The sequence below is a fragment of the Rhinoraja longicauda genome, chromosome 1 (assembly GCF_053455715.1).
Source record: "Rhinoraja longicauda isolate Sanriku21f chromosome 1, sRhiLon1.1, whole genome shotgun sequence".
Taxonomy (NCBI): Eukaryota; Metazoa; Chordata; class Chondrichthyes; order Rajiformes; family Arhynchobatidae; genus Rhinoraja; species Rhinoraja longicauda.
This window is the reverse complement of record NC_135953.1, coordinates 127,950,006-127,963,703: the sequence shown is the minus strand read 5'-3', so window position 1 is coordinate 127,963,703 and position 13,698 is coordinate 127,950,006. Positions and strand designations below refer to the sequence as shown.

The 13,698-nt window shown below is 42.2% G+C and overlaps 1 protein-coding gene across 4 annotated transcripts in view; it reads right to left on the bottom strand.

The window, feature by feature from the left end:
- gucy1b1 (guanylate cyclase 1 soluble subunit beta 1) overlaps nt 1-13,698 on the bottom strand; it is a 40,358-nt gene that overhangs the window by 1,433 nt on the left and 25,227 nt on the right. For all 4 annotated transcript variants that reach the window (XM_078412531.1, XM_078412551.1, XM_078412542.1 and 1 more), the window contains exons 7-11: nt 12,319-12,435; nt 12,064-12,197; nt 9,875-10,072; nt 6,007-6,244; nt 2,324-2,464 (exon numbers count right to left, since the gene is read on the bottom strand). In XM_078412531.1, coding sequence (XP_078268657.1) covers nt 2,324-2,464; nt 6,007-6,244; nt 9,875-10,072; nt 12,064-12,197; nt 12,319-12,435 — 828 coding nt within the window. The remainder of the gene's footprint in view (nt 1-2,323; nt 2,465-6,006; nt 6,245-9,874; nt 10,073-12,063; nt 12,198-12,318; nt 12,436-13,698) is intronic.

Below are 13,698 nucleotides of genomic sequence, written 5' to 3'. Positions count from 1 at the left end.
TCTGTGGAATTCTCTGCCACAGAAGGCAGTGGAGGCCAATTCACTGGATAGTTTCAATAGAGTTAGATTTAGCTCTTAGGGTTAATGGAATCAAAAGAGATATGGGGAAAAAGCAGGAACGGGGTACTGATTTTGGATGATCAGCCATGATCATATTGAATGATGGTGTTGGCTCAAAGGGCCGAATGGCCTACTCCTGCACCTATTTTGTATGTTTCTATGTTTTTTTCTATATCCAAGCAGTATCTTTTATAAAAACGTCAATAGCACTTAAAACCTTGTCTGCAGTAACATATTTAAAAAATATATTATTAGCCCGAGATAGGCTTAGGTTAAATTTGTTGGGATTAGCGTTGTGGTTAGGTCCTATGGGGCAACCCACCTCTGCAAGCATCTTCTGCCAGGACAAACAGCACCCACCCTTCCAATTGGTGAACTGTTAAGGGTTACAAACAGTTCTCTTCTACAGAACCTTACCATAACAGGTGAAAGATCTGTATCTAACTTTAGCCACCACATTCTACACAGGACATGTCGGTGAAGAGTTGAAGGATAGAGAGGAGGGTTGTCAGAATGGTTCCAGGAATAAGGGGATTTAGCTTCTCCTGGACTGCAGCCTTGACATGGTGGAGAGGCTTGAGTACTCCAGTGATCCTGTGAGCTATGCCGGATGGGGTTTTATATCCCTGGCAGGTTCAACCAAACCGGACAGGTCATGGGGTGAGGAGGCAGATGAAGCAGTCCCTGGTCCACCAAGTTGGGGGTTGGGCGTGGGGTTAACTACCCCACCCTGGAAAAAAGTGTGAGTAACAGAAACATTGACGAATGAAAACCAAATTACACACTTGGTTGAAGAAGGTGACCCAGCGACGGGGAACATGACACTTCCCAGCCAAACCCACAAGGGTGCTGGGAAGCTGACACACCTTCTGACGCCAAAGAAATCCATCCTTGTGGGGGCATGGAACATCCGAACCATGTTCCAGGCTGGCAAGGCTGCCACTGTTGCCAACGAAATGGTGCGCTACAATCTCTCAGTCCTGGGCTTGGCAGAAACAAGATGGAAACAGTCAGGGGAGATCAAATTGGCCAGTGGGCAGTCCATTATCTACTCCGGAAAGGAAGATGAGAGACTAAACATCTGGAGGAGAGACAAAGTAAACAATGTGGACCTGTGGAAAACAACAAGCCAGGATCCCATTGACTTACAAATTCGAAAGAGAAAATGGAGTTGGATTGGTCATACCCTCAGAAAACCTGCCACAAACATCACCCAGCAAGCCCTGAAATGGAACCCTCAAGGAAAAAAGAAAAGAGGTCGCCCCGGGAACAGCTGGAGAAGAGGTGTCCAGGCAGAAATGTCTGGGAATGGGCTCAACTGGGCAGATCTCGAAAGAACCGCCAACAACCAAGTGAGGTGGAGGACATTTGTCAATGGCCTATGCTCCCTAGAGGAGTCAAGGGCTTAAGAAGAAAGAAGAAGAGCTGTACGGTTAGGTTGAAGACACCTTTAATTTATTCCCTGGAACAAGGGGTGCTGATTTGAAAAAGATAAACAAGATCACAATTGGTTTAGATAAGATAAAACAAAGAAAAATGTTGTTCCCATTAGCTGTTTGTACAGCGATGTAGGGGACACATATTTAAAGATACAAGAAGAAATTCAGGAGGGCCACGTGGAAGATCTTTTTCTACCTAATAAAAACGAATGAACTGGAACTTACTGGCTACAAGAGTGCTAGAAGCAGTGACAATCATTTCATAATAAGAGAGTAGGAAAATAACTGCAGATGCTGGTTCAAATCGAAGGTAGACACAAAATGCTGGAGTAACTCAGCGGGTCAGGCAACATCTCAGGAGAGAAGGAATGGGTGACGTTTCAGGTCAAGACGCTTCTTCAGACTGAAGAAGGGTCTCGACCCGAAACATCACCCATTCCTTCTCTCCTGAGATGTTGCCTGACCCGCTGAGTTACTCCAGCATTTTGTGTCATAAGAGGCTCTTCAAAGTACACAGGCAGGGCTTGTAGGGTGGAGCAGGGAACTAGGACTATCGGGACGCTGTGCAGAGAGACGGGATGTATTCTGTGGACAATTGTCCTTCACTGTGCCACAAGATCACAGTTTATTTCTTCACAACTTTAAATGCTTTCAATTTACAACCATCTTGAATGTCTTTGGTTAGTTTTTCATGGATTTTTTTTTTGGCAATGGAATATTTTTTGATGAAGAGTTGTTGATCAGCATTTGAAAGGATTTTAGATGTACCGCACAGATAGTGAAAATGCACAACGGTTACATATTCGGCTTTTTCATTGGCTAACCTGCACAGGTTCTCCTTCTATCTGCACCTGTCCTGCGATTTCCATCATGTCTAATGCCAGGTGGCATATGGAACGAGCATGATGGACGCATGGCTCTGGCAGACCGCTCACAGTCATGTACTTATCGCCAACTGTCTCCACCTGCAACAAGAAGGGCAAAATTTAGGCTCACGTGGGAGTGAGGACACAGCTGCTGAAGGAAGGAACAATGGACGACCCAGCGTTGGGGGGGGGGGGGGGTATTGTGAGGGAGGGAGGGTGTGGGGGAGTACAACAATGGAGGATCCAGCGTGGGGGGGGGGGGGTATTGTGAGGAAGGGAAGGTGTGGGGGAGGGGGGGGTAGAACAATGGAGGATCCAGCGTGGGGGAGGGGGTATTGTGAGGGAGGGAGGGTGTGGGGGAGGGGGGGTAGAACAATGGAGGACCCAGCGTGGGGGGGGGAGGGGTATTATGAGGGAGGGAGGGTGTGGGGGAAGGGGGGTAGATCGAAGGGGGATCTGGCGCGGGATACTTTGTAACTTTGTAAGCGCCCTTATGTGGTGACAATTTGTATACCTTGGGTATGCAAGCAAAGAATTTCACTTTGACTTGTCACATGTGACAATAAAGTATTCATTCATTCATTCAAAGATGCTAATACAATAATAGCAATCTAAAATTTGCAGATATACCAAATCATACAATACTTTCAATTGCTACATTAATTAAAAACTGTTTGATCAGCCTTTGCTATATTCTTCTTCAAGTCTTGGCCTCAAAGAACCCTTCAACACACAATGGGCCAGAGCATGCTGGATAGGTGCCCAGTATCTGGAACTGTAGTCTGCAGTCCCTGCTTTCCTGGACTCTCCTGGCCTGTACGCAGAATGCCAATTCTGCTGGCTGTCCACTCCCACAAAGTAGGTGGCAGGATTTTGAACAATGATGAGACTAGGGGTAACATGATGCAGAAGTCACAATCCCAAAATACCCCCAGAAAGTGGGGCAAAACCAGGAAGAGAACCTTCTCTTCTGTCAAAGTTATGGCTTGATAGATTTTTAAGACCTCTGACATCCAGGGACATTTAATAACTATTACAATGAAGAATATTCAAAAAACCAAACAAATGTGAAGAACTTTTAGATCAGAAAGATTGATGAAAGATTTAAAAACTTAGAAATCTAAGTTTTAGAAAAGTTAGACTCTCTTGTTATGCATTCAAGCGAGAGCGAGATAGAGCTCTTAAGGATAGCCGAGTCAGGGGGTATGGGGAGAAGGCAGGAACGGGGTACTGATTGATAATGATCAGCCATGATCACATTGAATGGCGGTGCTGGCTCGAAATGCCGAATAGCCTACTCCTTCACCTATTGTCTAAATGAGTTACTACTTGGGCTACAATAAAATAATAAAAAATAACCTTGTTTGTGTGTAATTTACAGGTTTGGTACCCGTGTTAACATTGGGTTTGGATTGCATGCCTGGGACCACTTGGCATGGGGAATGTTACTAAACTGCTGTTGGTCTCCATGGAAGACACCTATCAGATGCAACACCTGTCCCTTTACCTCCCCCTTCAACTCCATCCAAGGACCCAAACAGTCTTTCCAGGTGAGACAAAGGTTCACCTGCACCTCCTCCAACCTCATCTATTGCATCCGCTGCTCTAGATGTCAACTTATTTACATCGGCGAAACCAAGCGCAGGCTCGGCGATCGCTTCGCTGAACACCTGCGCTCGGTCCGCATTGACCAAACTGATCTCCCGGTGGCCGAGCACTTCAACTCCCCCTCCCATTCCCAGTGTGACCTTTCTGTCATGGGCCTCCTCCAGTGCCATAGTGAGGCCCACTGGAAATTGGAGGAAGAGCACCTCATATTTCGCCTGGGCATTTGCAGCCCAGTGGTATGAACATCGACTTCTCCAACTTTAGATAGTTCCTCTGTCCCTCCCTTCCCCTCCTCCTTCCCAGATCTCCCTCTATCTTCCTGTCTCCACCTATATCCTTCCTTTGTCCCGCCCCCCCTGACATCAGTCTGAAGAAGGGTCTCGACCCGAAACGTCACCCATTCCTTCTCTCCCGAGATGCTGCCTGACCTGCTGAGTTACTCCAGCATTTTGTGAATAAATTGATTTGTACCAGCATCTGCAGTTATTTTCTTATATAACAAAACATTTGTTGTGCACTTTTGTCAGAGCCTTGTACCAATTTGAATGTTGAACGTTCAGAGCTGCCAAACATAACCAGGGACTAACTGGACAATAATTTGAAATTATCTTTAACAAAATAAAACACAAAAGTGCAATCTGATATAATCTGTCACATGGAAAATATTAGGACAAGTGAGCAAATGCTTGGTCTGGAACCAAAAAACAAACTGCTGGAGGAACTTGGAGAAACAAGGAACTGCAGTGCTGGCTTACCAAAAAAAAAGACACAGAGTGCAGGAGGAACTCAGTAAGTCAATCTGAGTCAGGATAGGGGATGAGAGTCAGGATAGGGGATAGAGTGGGAAGGCAAAAACAGAGGCTGGAAGGCCATAAGTAGAACTACATAAGGGAGGGATGATGGGCAGACAGAACCAGGGTGGGGGGAGATATAGGAAAGGTTGACCAGGGGAGAAGAAACCCAGGTGGATAGGTGTGTGTGTGATCGGCAAACATAACCAGGTGATGGGCAGACAGAACCAGGTGGGACAAGGTAATGTATCAGGATAATGTGGGTGGGGGAGTGGGGTGATAGGACAAGTTTGAATTCCTAGAATAATTCTGTATCATGATATTTTTTTACACAAAGCCACATCACCTGTGTATGCGTCAAGCCATGCCAGTTGAAAAAATATTGTGTTTATTTTTTTATTCAACACAAGTTCTGTGAGAGTAAATTTTATTCCCTTTTTAAATTTTTTGGGTAGTGGTTTGTAAATTCTTTAATGAAAAATTTTCCATTACTAAATGGCCATGACATTCTCTTCCTCAGAGGGCAGTGGAGGCCAATTCTCTGAATACATTCAAGAGAGAGCTAGATAGAGCTCTTAAGGATATCGGAGTCAGGGGGTATGGGGAGAAAGCAGGAACGGGGTACTGATTGAGAATGATCAGCCATGATCACATTGAATGGCGGTGCTGGCTCAAAGGGCCGAATGGCCTACTCCTGCACCTATTGTCTATTGTCTATTGACATGAGTGTCACCTGTCACAGGTGAGCATGAAGAAACAGATTATTCTCTATGTCGCTCAATGAATTTAGGAGAAGTGTTATTATTATTCTTCTTCTGCAATGTGTGTATAAAAACTGGAATATTATTGCTCAAAGTGTTTAGGTGACAGATTCACTGGTAACCTTCCATCTGTGATTTAACAACCAAAGATTGCAGAATAAATTAGTTGACAACTTTTATAGCTAATTCTGTCTGCACTATTTCTATTGAACATATCGGAGACAGGTGATAGTCCATAGCATGCAGAAATCTAAGTTTGAAAATCCAGCCTTGTTCAATGTTGCTACATACAGGAAACATATAAAAGGTTCCACATCGAAATCAACTTCCAAAATTTAGGTTTGGTAAATATATTGATTTTAGAATAGGAGTGTAAAGCACAGCTACTACACGAATGTACATTTAGTACCAACCAATATCAAATTCCCAGATGATAAAATTTACTTCTAAATTGAGCCAAATGAGAACAGGGCAAACTCACCTTAAACACATAAGGATTTTTGCGTGAATCAGTGAGGATGTCAAATTCTGTGTAAAGATCATTGAGGAGATTTACAATTTTCATAGCTCCTTCAGTCGAGGCATGTTTACTGCAAAAGGAGTTGAATCCAACAATCCCACTGAAAAGGATGGTTACATTGTCGTAACGTTTAGCAGGAACAGGCCGCTTGTGTCTCAGCTCATTGGCCACGGAATGGGGAAGAACTGAATACAGTAACCTGAAAAAGGATGAATGCATACAGATTTTCAATGTTTTAAATATTTTCCTAACATTTTAAATAATTTAATTTTACGCACCTAAAAAGGCATTTTAAATTGTAGATGCATAGCAGATCAACGTACAAGTTGTTTGAGGGTCAACCGCTGTCAAATTCTGTTGTAAAAGGTCTAAAGGACATTTGCTGTAGGACATGCCATACAGAAGTAACTGTATCAAAGACCTTACTCATTCTCCACTCTTGCTGAATGCATGAAGAAAAACAGGTGGGTTACAGATCTTGTTCATACATTGCAAGGAGTGAGGATGGGTTGTGAGCCTGGGAGGGGAGAGTTTGGCATCATTTGGTGAGAGGGAGAAATTATCTTTGCAACCAGGGAGAACAGGTTAAGGATGGAATTGCAATTGGGTTGGGGCAAGATGGAGTTGTGAACGATTGTGGGGTCCTGAGGAAGAGCTGTTGTGATGCACAAGCTCTTAATCAGTTTTAAGCAGGTCCTATTTATCAGTGAAGATAGGCTCAAAATGCTGGAGTAACTCAGCGGGACAGGCAACATCTCTGGATAGAAATAATGGGTGATGTTTTGGGTTGAGACCCTTCTTCAGACCCTTTATCAGTAATAGGTCTTCACAGCTTGGTTCTCACCCCCTATAATTAATGATGAATGGTGCACTATGCAATAACAAAACTGTTCAGAATATGGACTGCAAATGATTTATAATGGGCTTCTTTCAAAGAGTTAGCATAATTATAAATCTATTGCAAATGTTTTTATGTGTTATCCATTTTTTGTCTAAAAATAAAATTTGCATGTTAGTTAATGACAAAACCAAGATCCAGTGAGATATCTAACTCAATATTTTATAACAAGCAAAGGGAATCCTATGAAACCACAGGATAAAGAGAACTAAATAAAGGTATTTTGTTCAATTTTTAGGTGCAGGATCTTTGGTACAGCATCCATTAACACATTGCAAGTAGGTTGTAAATTAACTGGTCAGTGTAGAGGAGATTCTACAAAATGGTGCCTTGAAGTTACAGGAAGAGACTGGATAGGCTGGGATTGTATTCCCCAGAGAGGAGTACCAGTAGGTCTTCGCTCCTGGACCTGGCTGTTGATGAGGCCAAAATGGAACTAATAGCATTTTGGTCTAGGTATGTAACATGTGCTTTAATTTCCTGCATGTTGGTCCAGGCAGTGGAGTCCAGCATTGTTTGAAGGTGGGTGGTGGCACCCAGTAGGTGAGGGTGGAAGAGCATAATAGTCCAGGTTAGCTAGGAGGCAGAGTAGGAATCTGACCTTGCTGGGTAGGTGGGGAGTCAGAGATGCAGGAAACTAGTCCAGGTGGATTGAGGGGAAACATAGACATAGAAACATAGAAAATAGGTGCAGGAGTAGGCCATTCGGCCCTTCGAGCCTGCACTGCCATTCAATATGATCATGGCTGAACATGCAGGAGAATTGGAGAACATGGTATCTCCACTGCTGTACCTGCTCATTCTTACATTACAACCTCCTGCCCTTAAGTCACACATTTGTTCACACCAGATTATTTGTATGTTCCCTGAGCTGCTTTACATGACTATCTTAGACTTATGCATAGACATGGTACCATGCTGAAATGTACATAATTTCTCACATTTTCATTTGAAGGCTATGTGATTTCAAAACATCATAATCCTATAGGAAATACATATAACCTGTAAATCTAACAGATTTAACTAATCAGTTTAGTTTTGCTCTTTTATTTTTTATATAACCTTATCATCATGAAATATCAGTGAGCATGAATTTACAAATTATTTCCACTGTACGTGTAATTTTATTTACACCTCCTTTATTATCAATGTGCTGTGAATAAATTATGGAATCTTTAACTAATTTACCACTAAACAATATATTTAGACCACCATGCCTGAGTTAAGTGTCTGCAAGAACAGGCAATTTATCTAATTCCGCTGTTCTTTCTCCAGAGCCTTGTAATTGCTTTTCATCAGCGGTAGCACAGCGGTAGAGTTGCTGCTTTACAGCGAATGCAGCGCCAGAGACTCAGGTTCGATCCTGACTACGGGTGCTGCACTGTAAGGAGTTTGTACGTTCTCCCCGTGACCTGCGTGGGTTTTCTCCGAGATCTTCGGTTCTTCGGTTTCCTCCCACACTCCAAAGACGTACAGGTATGTAGGTTAATTGGCTGGGTAAAATGTAAAAATTGTCCCTAGTGGGTGTAGGATAGTGTTAATGTACGGGGATCGCTGGGCGGCACGGACTTGGTGGGCCGAAAAGGCCTGTTTCCGGCTGTATATATATGATATGATATGATATGAAATATCCAACTTACTTTTGAGAGCTTCCATTTAATCTGAATGCAATCCACATAATTTGCCAAGTTAAAGAAAAACATTAATTTCTACCCTTGCTGTTTTGCCAATTATCTTGAGTCTGTCTCCTCTGTTTATAGAGTCTAGGGTTGTGCAGAACAGTAACAGGAACCTTTTTCCATGACGTCCATCCTGATCTTTTTACCCATCTTTCCTAATCCCTTTTGCCCACATTAGGACCTGGTTCTTCTAAGTTTTGCCTATTGAAGCATCTGCCTAAATGCCTCTTAAACGGGGTAACTGTATCTGATTCCATCACCTCTGATGGCAGCACATTACAGATATCAATCACTCTCTTGGTATAAGACTTCCCCCTTAGAATCCTATTAAAACTCAAATTCCTCGCAAATTAAACCTATTCTGTCTTGTTTTTTAATATCCTGATCATGAGGGGAAAAACTGACCATCACTCTATTTATGTCTCTCATAAACATATATACTTCTATCAAGTCATCTCTCAACTTCTCTGTTCCAAGGAAAACAAGCCTATCATTCCAATCACTCCTCATAACTAAAGTTCTGCAATCCAGGCAACATCCTATGAATCTGTTCTATCTCCAGTGCAAGCACATCCTTCCTATGCAATGGTAGGCAAAGCTGCACGCAATACTCCAATGCAGCTAATTGGTGTTTTGTAAAGTTGTAAACTTACCATTCCAGTTCTTGTATTCTTTGCCCGGATCTACGAAGGTGCCTATGCCATTGCATTCTTTGCCAACCTACCTCCCTGTGTTGCCACTTTCAGGTAATTATTGACTTGGCCCTTTACTTTTTCAGTTCAGCAACATTCCTTAGTGCCCTAACATTTATTGTATGTCTTACTCCTCTTCCCAAAATGTATCCACTCATACTTATCAGGATTATGGACCTTCAATCAGAAAAGCTTCCTTACACCACTATCCTCTGCCTCCTATCGCCAAGCCAGTTTTTGATTCAATTAGCCAGTTGCTGCTGGATCCCATGTGCTCTGGACGAGGCTACCATACAGAACCACGTCACACACCTTACTACATCCATATAGACAACATTTACCTTCCTGTTTTCATCACCGAGTTTCTTCCGATCTCCTGTTTTAAATATTTCATAGTTTTGCACAATTGTATTGTGCCTTTCTAACCTTCTACGCTATTTTTTCTAGGTTTTTTTTAATAACAGAAAATGTCCTCTGTATTCATGTTACTGGCTTGAGATGAATTAACATCCGTATCAAAAATGTACATACAATTCACTTCCTAGCCTGAAGCAGCTTACCTGTCTGTCTTTTTCTTTTCATCTTCCAGTTCTCGCAGAGTATGTTGCAGGCGATCTGTCAAAATTTCCAGTTCTTGGGTAAGTTTGTACTCTTCTCTGAACTGCTCGCCTAGCAGAACAAGATCACGAGTAGCATCATGTATCGGGATATCACTGAGATAAAGGCCTCTCCTTGTGAGATCATCCAAATTCATTACACTGGATTGAAATGAGAAAATATTTAAACCTTACTAAAGGATCATAAACAGAAATACGTTTGTTTGCATTGACATTTCCATATGAACACACCATTGATTACCTCACTCCTTTGAACAGCAAAGTAAAATATTTGAAAATTCATTAACATTGACATTTCACTAGGATGGTTCAGATACCTTTAAGATGATGTTTAACAGAGTGTATCATTGAAAGAGCATATTCAAAGTTTTGCAAATAACACAATACAATTAAAATGATATGGGAGTGAAGTAAGCCTCAAAATTCAAACTTTTATTGTGTCACAAGATAAGATATGGCATTCAGCCCAGAAAGGCCAAAAAGACTTTACATTAATCCCATTTCGTACCTCTTGGTCCATAACTCTTTGGGTCATGGCTCTTCGGGTACCTTTCTTATGCTTCTTCCAAAAAATGTCTACTTATTAATAATATTTTGGCAAGGAGAACAGTCCTTCCTGTTTACCTTTCCAGGCCTCTTTAGTTCTACACAATTAAACACCCTTTATTTTTCCAAAGAAAACAATCTCAGTGAAGATAGACTATAATTCTCCAGTCCAGTAAACATCTGTGCATTTGTCCTCTGTACCCTGTCAATCCGCTGCCACATCGTTCTTACAGTGAGGTGTCTAGATTGTACACAATGGTATTCTCGACCAACTGTGAGTCTAAATAATTGGAGATGGAGATGGAAATGAAATATTGGGGTATTGTATAATCTTCTGAAAGTCTGCATGTGATGTTGAAGTAACTAGGAGATTCTATCTTCAAGTTGTGTGAAACTTATGCCCCATCCTTTGCAACATGGAAGTGGTGTCCAGCTCAATGTTAATATTTGTAGACTCAATTGTGAGGCATCACCTGATGCCAGAAACAGAAGCTGTACAACATATGATGACCGCAGTGGAATGACTTCTATCATCTAAACTCAGACTGCTTTCATCGTTGCTCTGAATTCTATTCTTGGCAAGAGACTCCAATAGTGATGCCATGACACTCCAAAAATATGTCCACCAGTGGGTTTCTCAGCAGCTGATGGGTTGCCCTGACCCTGGAGAACCAGCAACAACTGTAAGGAGACGACAGAAGTTCCCGGTTCTGATTTAACAGGAATAGACACTGAGAACTTTCCTCGATGTATTTAGAAGCAACTGGACAGATTTCTTCAGTATCTCAGCAACTGTACAGGACTTCTCCCATCGCCACGCACAAGGTTGTAAAGTGCCTGGTTGAGGGCACTCGGGTCAATGGTGATCCCCAGGACATTGCTTATAGTACAATGGGCAAAAGTAACCTCACTGACTGCGAAGGAGAAAGGTTGAGACATTCATTTGAGATGGGTGGTCATTGCTGGGCGTGATCGTGACGAGGACATTTGTGTCCAACAAAATCTTGCTGTTGGTTGGACATAAACTGCCATTTCATCTGTGCCTTGAGTTAGTGAAGTGAGGTCCTCAAGTGAACCTCATGACAACCAGGGATTATCATTTCAGGATATGATGGGGAAGACACTTCTTCATTCAGAAATATGTGAACTTTTGGAATTTATAATCCTTGAGGACCTTGCATTCTTTGACAATGAAGAGTTTACTGAATCAATGACTGATTCTGGTTAATTTGTGTGGATTTGAGAAAGGTAGATCCAAGTGAGTCTTGAGCAGATTGCAGAATATCTTGAGTAAGCTTTCATTCTTTGTCAATGAAGACTCACTCAAGACTGAAACCTGGTAGATTTTGTATACTGTGGGGAATTGTAGTTGACTGGGTTCAGGTATTAGTATAAATTTGCCGTGAGTGCAATGAATGCTGAAAGAAGTTCAAGGGGTGCTGGGGCCTAGGCCTGTTTCTCAACCACTTTTGTTCTGTTCACATCTTTGAAAAGAAAAATAAGCTACTTTAAAATTAATATGGATTCATCCGATCTAGAAATTCTGTAAAATTAACGTACAACTGCTTGACACATGAAAAATATACCTGGGAGAACACAGGAAAAGTACGTTATCGGCTTCAGGCAAATAGATCATCTGCCCCTTCAAACGTAAACAGCAGATCTCAGCACCCGTCAGATCATTGTAAGATTCTGCCTTTTCTACATTCAGCAAATCTTCCTGAGGTAAGTAAAATATATAAATATACTTTTTTAAACAATACATTTGCTTATTTAATGGTTTCGTTTCAGATATGGTTATTGTAGTGTCAATAAAAATGGACGAATGAACCATGAGTTACCTTACTTCTTAACACAAAGACTGTGTTAATGTGCGAGAGGATTCCGTGGAAAGTAAAGTCAATGTGTGGCCGAACCAAAGAGAAAACGGACAGAAGGTTACAATTTCCCGGCTGAAGCTAAAGCAGAAAGTAAAGAAAAATTACAAGACTGCAATAGAACAAGACGACAAAATTGAACCACTTCATTATCTAAGATAATGGAGGGGAAAAATCAAGCTGCAAAGTTGATTATTTCTTCAGTTTTAATAGAGATTTGGGAATGCAGATGTTATGTATGCATTATGGAAATGGAAGGTACGATCACCTGGAACACAAACCGATACATCTGAAGATGCTCCCCATGATCTTCCTTCTATAACAGGCCTATGATCATAAAGAGGGGCCGAGATTCCCTGTTAATATATAGTGACATACATGATCTTTTTACTATTTGAAGTCTACTTAATTTTCGCACTAACCATAAATAATACCTGAAATAACATTTGAGCAAATTATTTTTTAAGAAGCTAGAAAATGCAAGAGGCAGGACAGAGCTCCCACTTGCTTCTCCCCTCGTCCCCCCTGCTCCCTCCGCCTCCTGCTACTTTCTTCACTGTGGCTTCATTATCCACAACTCTACAAAAGTGTCTCACACCTTCTGTTCGCATCTCTGGCCTTTGTCAAACCATCTGTCTGGGAATAAAACCACCCCCTCGCCGCCCGTGTCTCCCTATTACCTATCATGCTCTGCCCTGCCTCTTTTATACCTTTCTTCTCCCCCATATAATCAGTCTGAAGAAGGGTCTCAATCCGAAATGTGACCTATCCATGGTCTCCAGAGATGCTGCGTGACTTGCTGAGTTATAGTCATAGTCTTACAGTGTGGAAACAGGCCCTTCACCCCAACATGTCCTAGTTACACTAGTCCCACCTGTCCACGTTCGGCCCATATCCCTCCAAACCTGTCCTATCCTTGTACCTGTCTAACCATTTCTTAGACGTTGGGATAGTCCCTGCCTCCACTGCCTCCTCTGGCAGCTTGTTCCTTACCCCCACCACCTTTTGTGTGGAAAAAGTTACCCCTCAGATTTCTATTAATTCTTTTCCCCTTCACCTTAAACCAATGTCCTCTGGACCTCGATTCACTACTCTGGGCAAGAGACTCTGCATCAACCCGATCTATTCTTCTCATGGATAGGAAAAAAAACTGCAGATGCTGGTTTAAATCGAAGGTAGACACTAAATGCTGGAGTAACTCAGCGGGTCAGGCAGCATTTCTGGAGAGAAGGAATGGGTGACATTTCGGGTCGAGACCCTTCTGAAGAGTTACTCCAGCATTTTGGATCTAGCCTATTCTTCTCATGGAGGTTACTTTGTATCCTTCAAAAAAATTAGTCACAG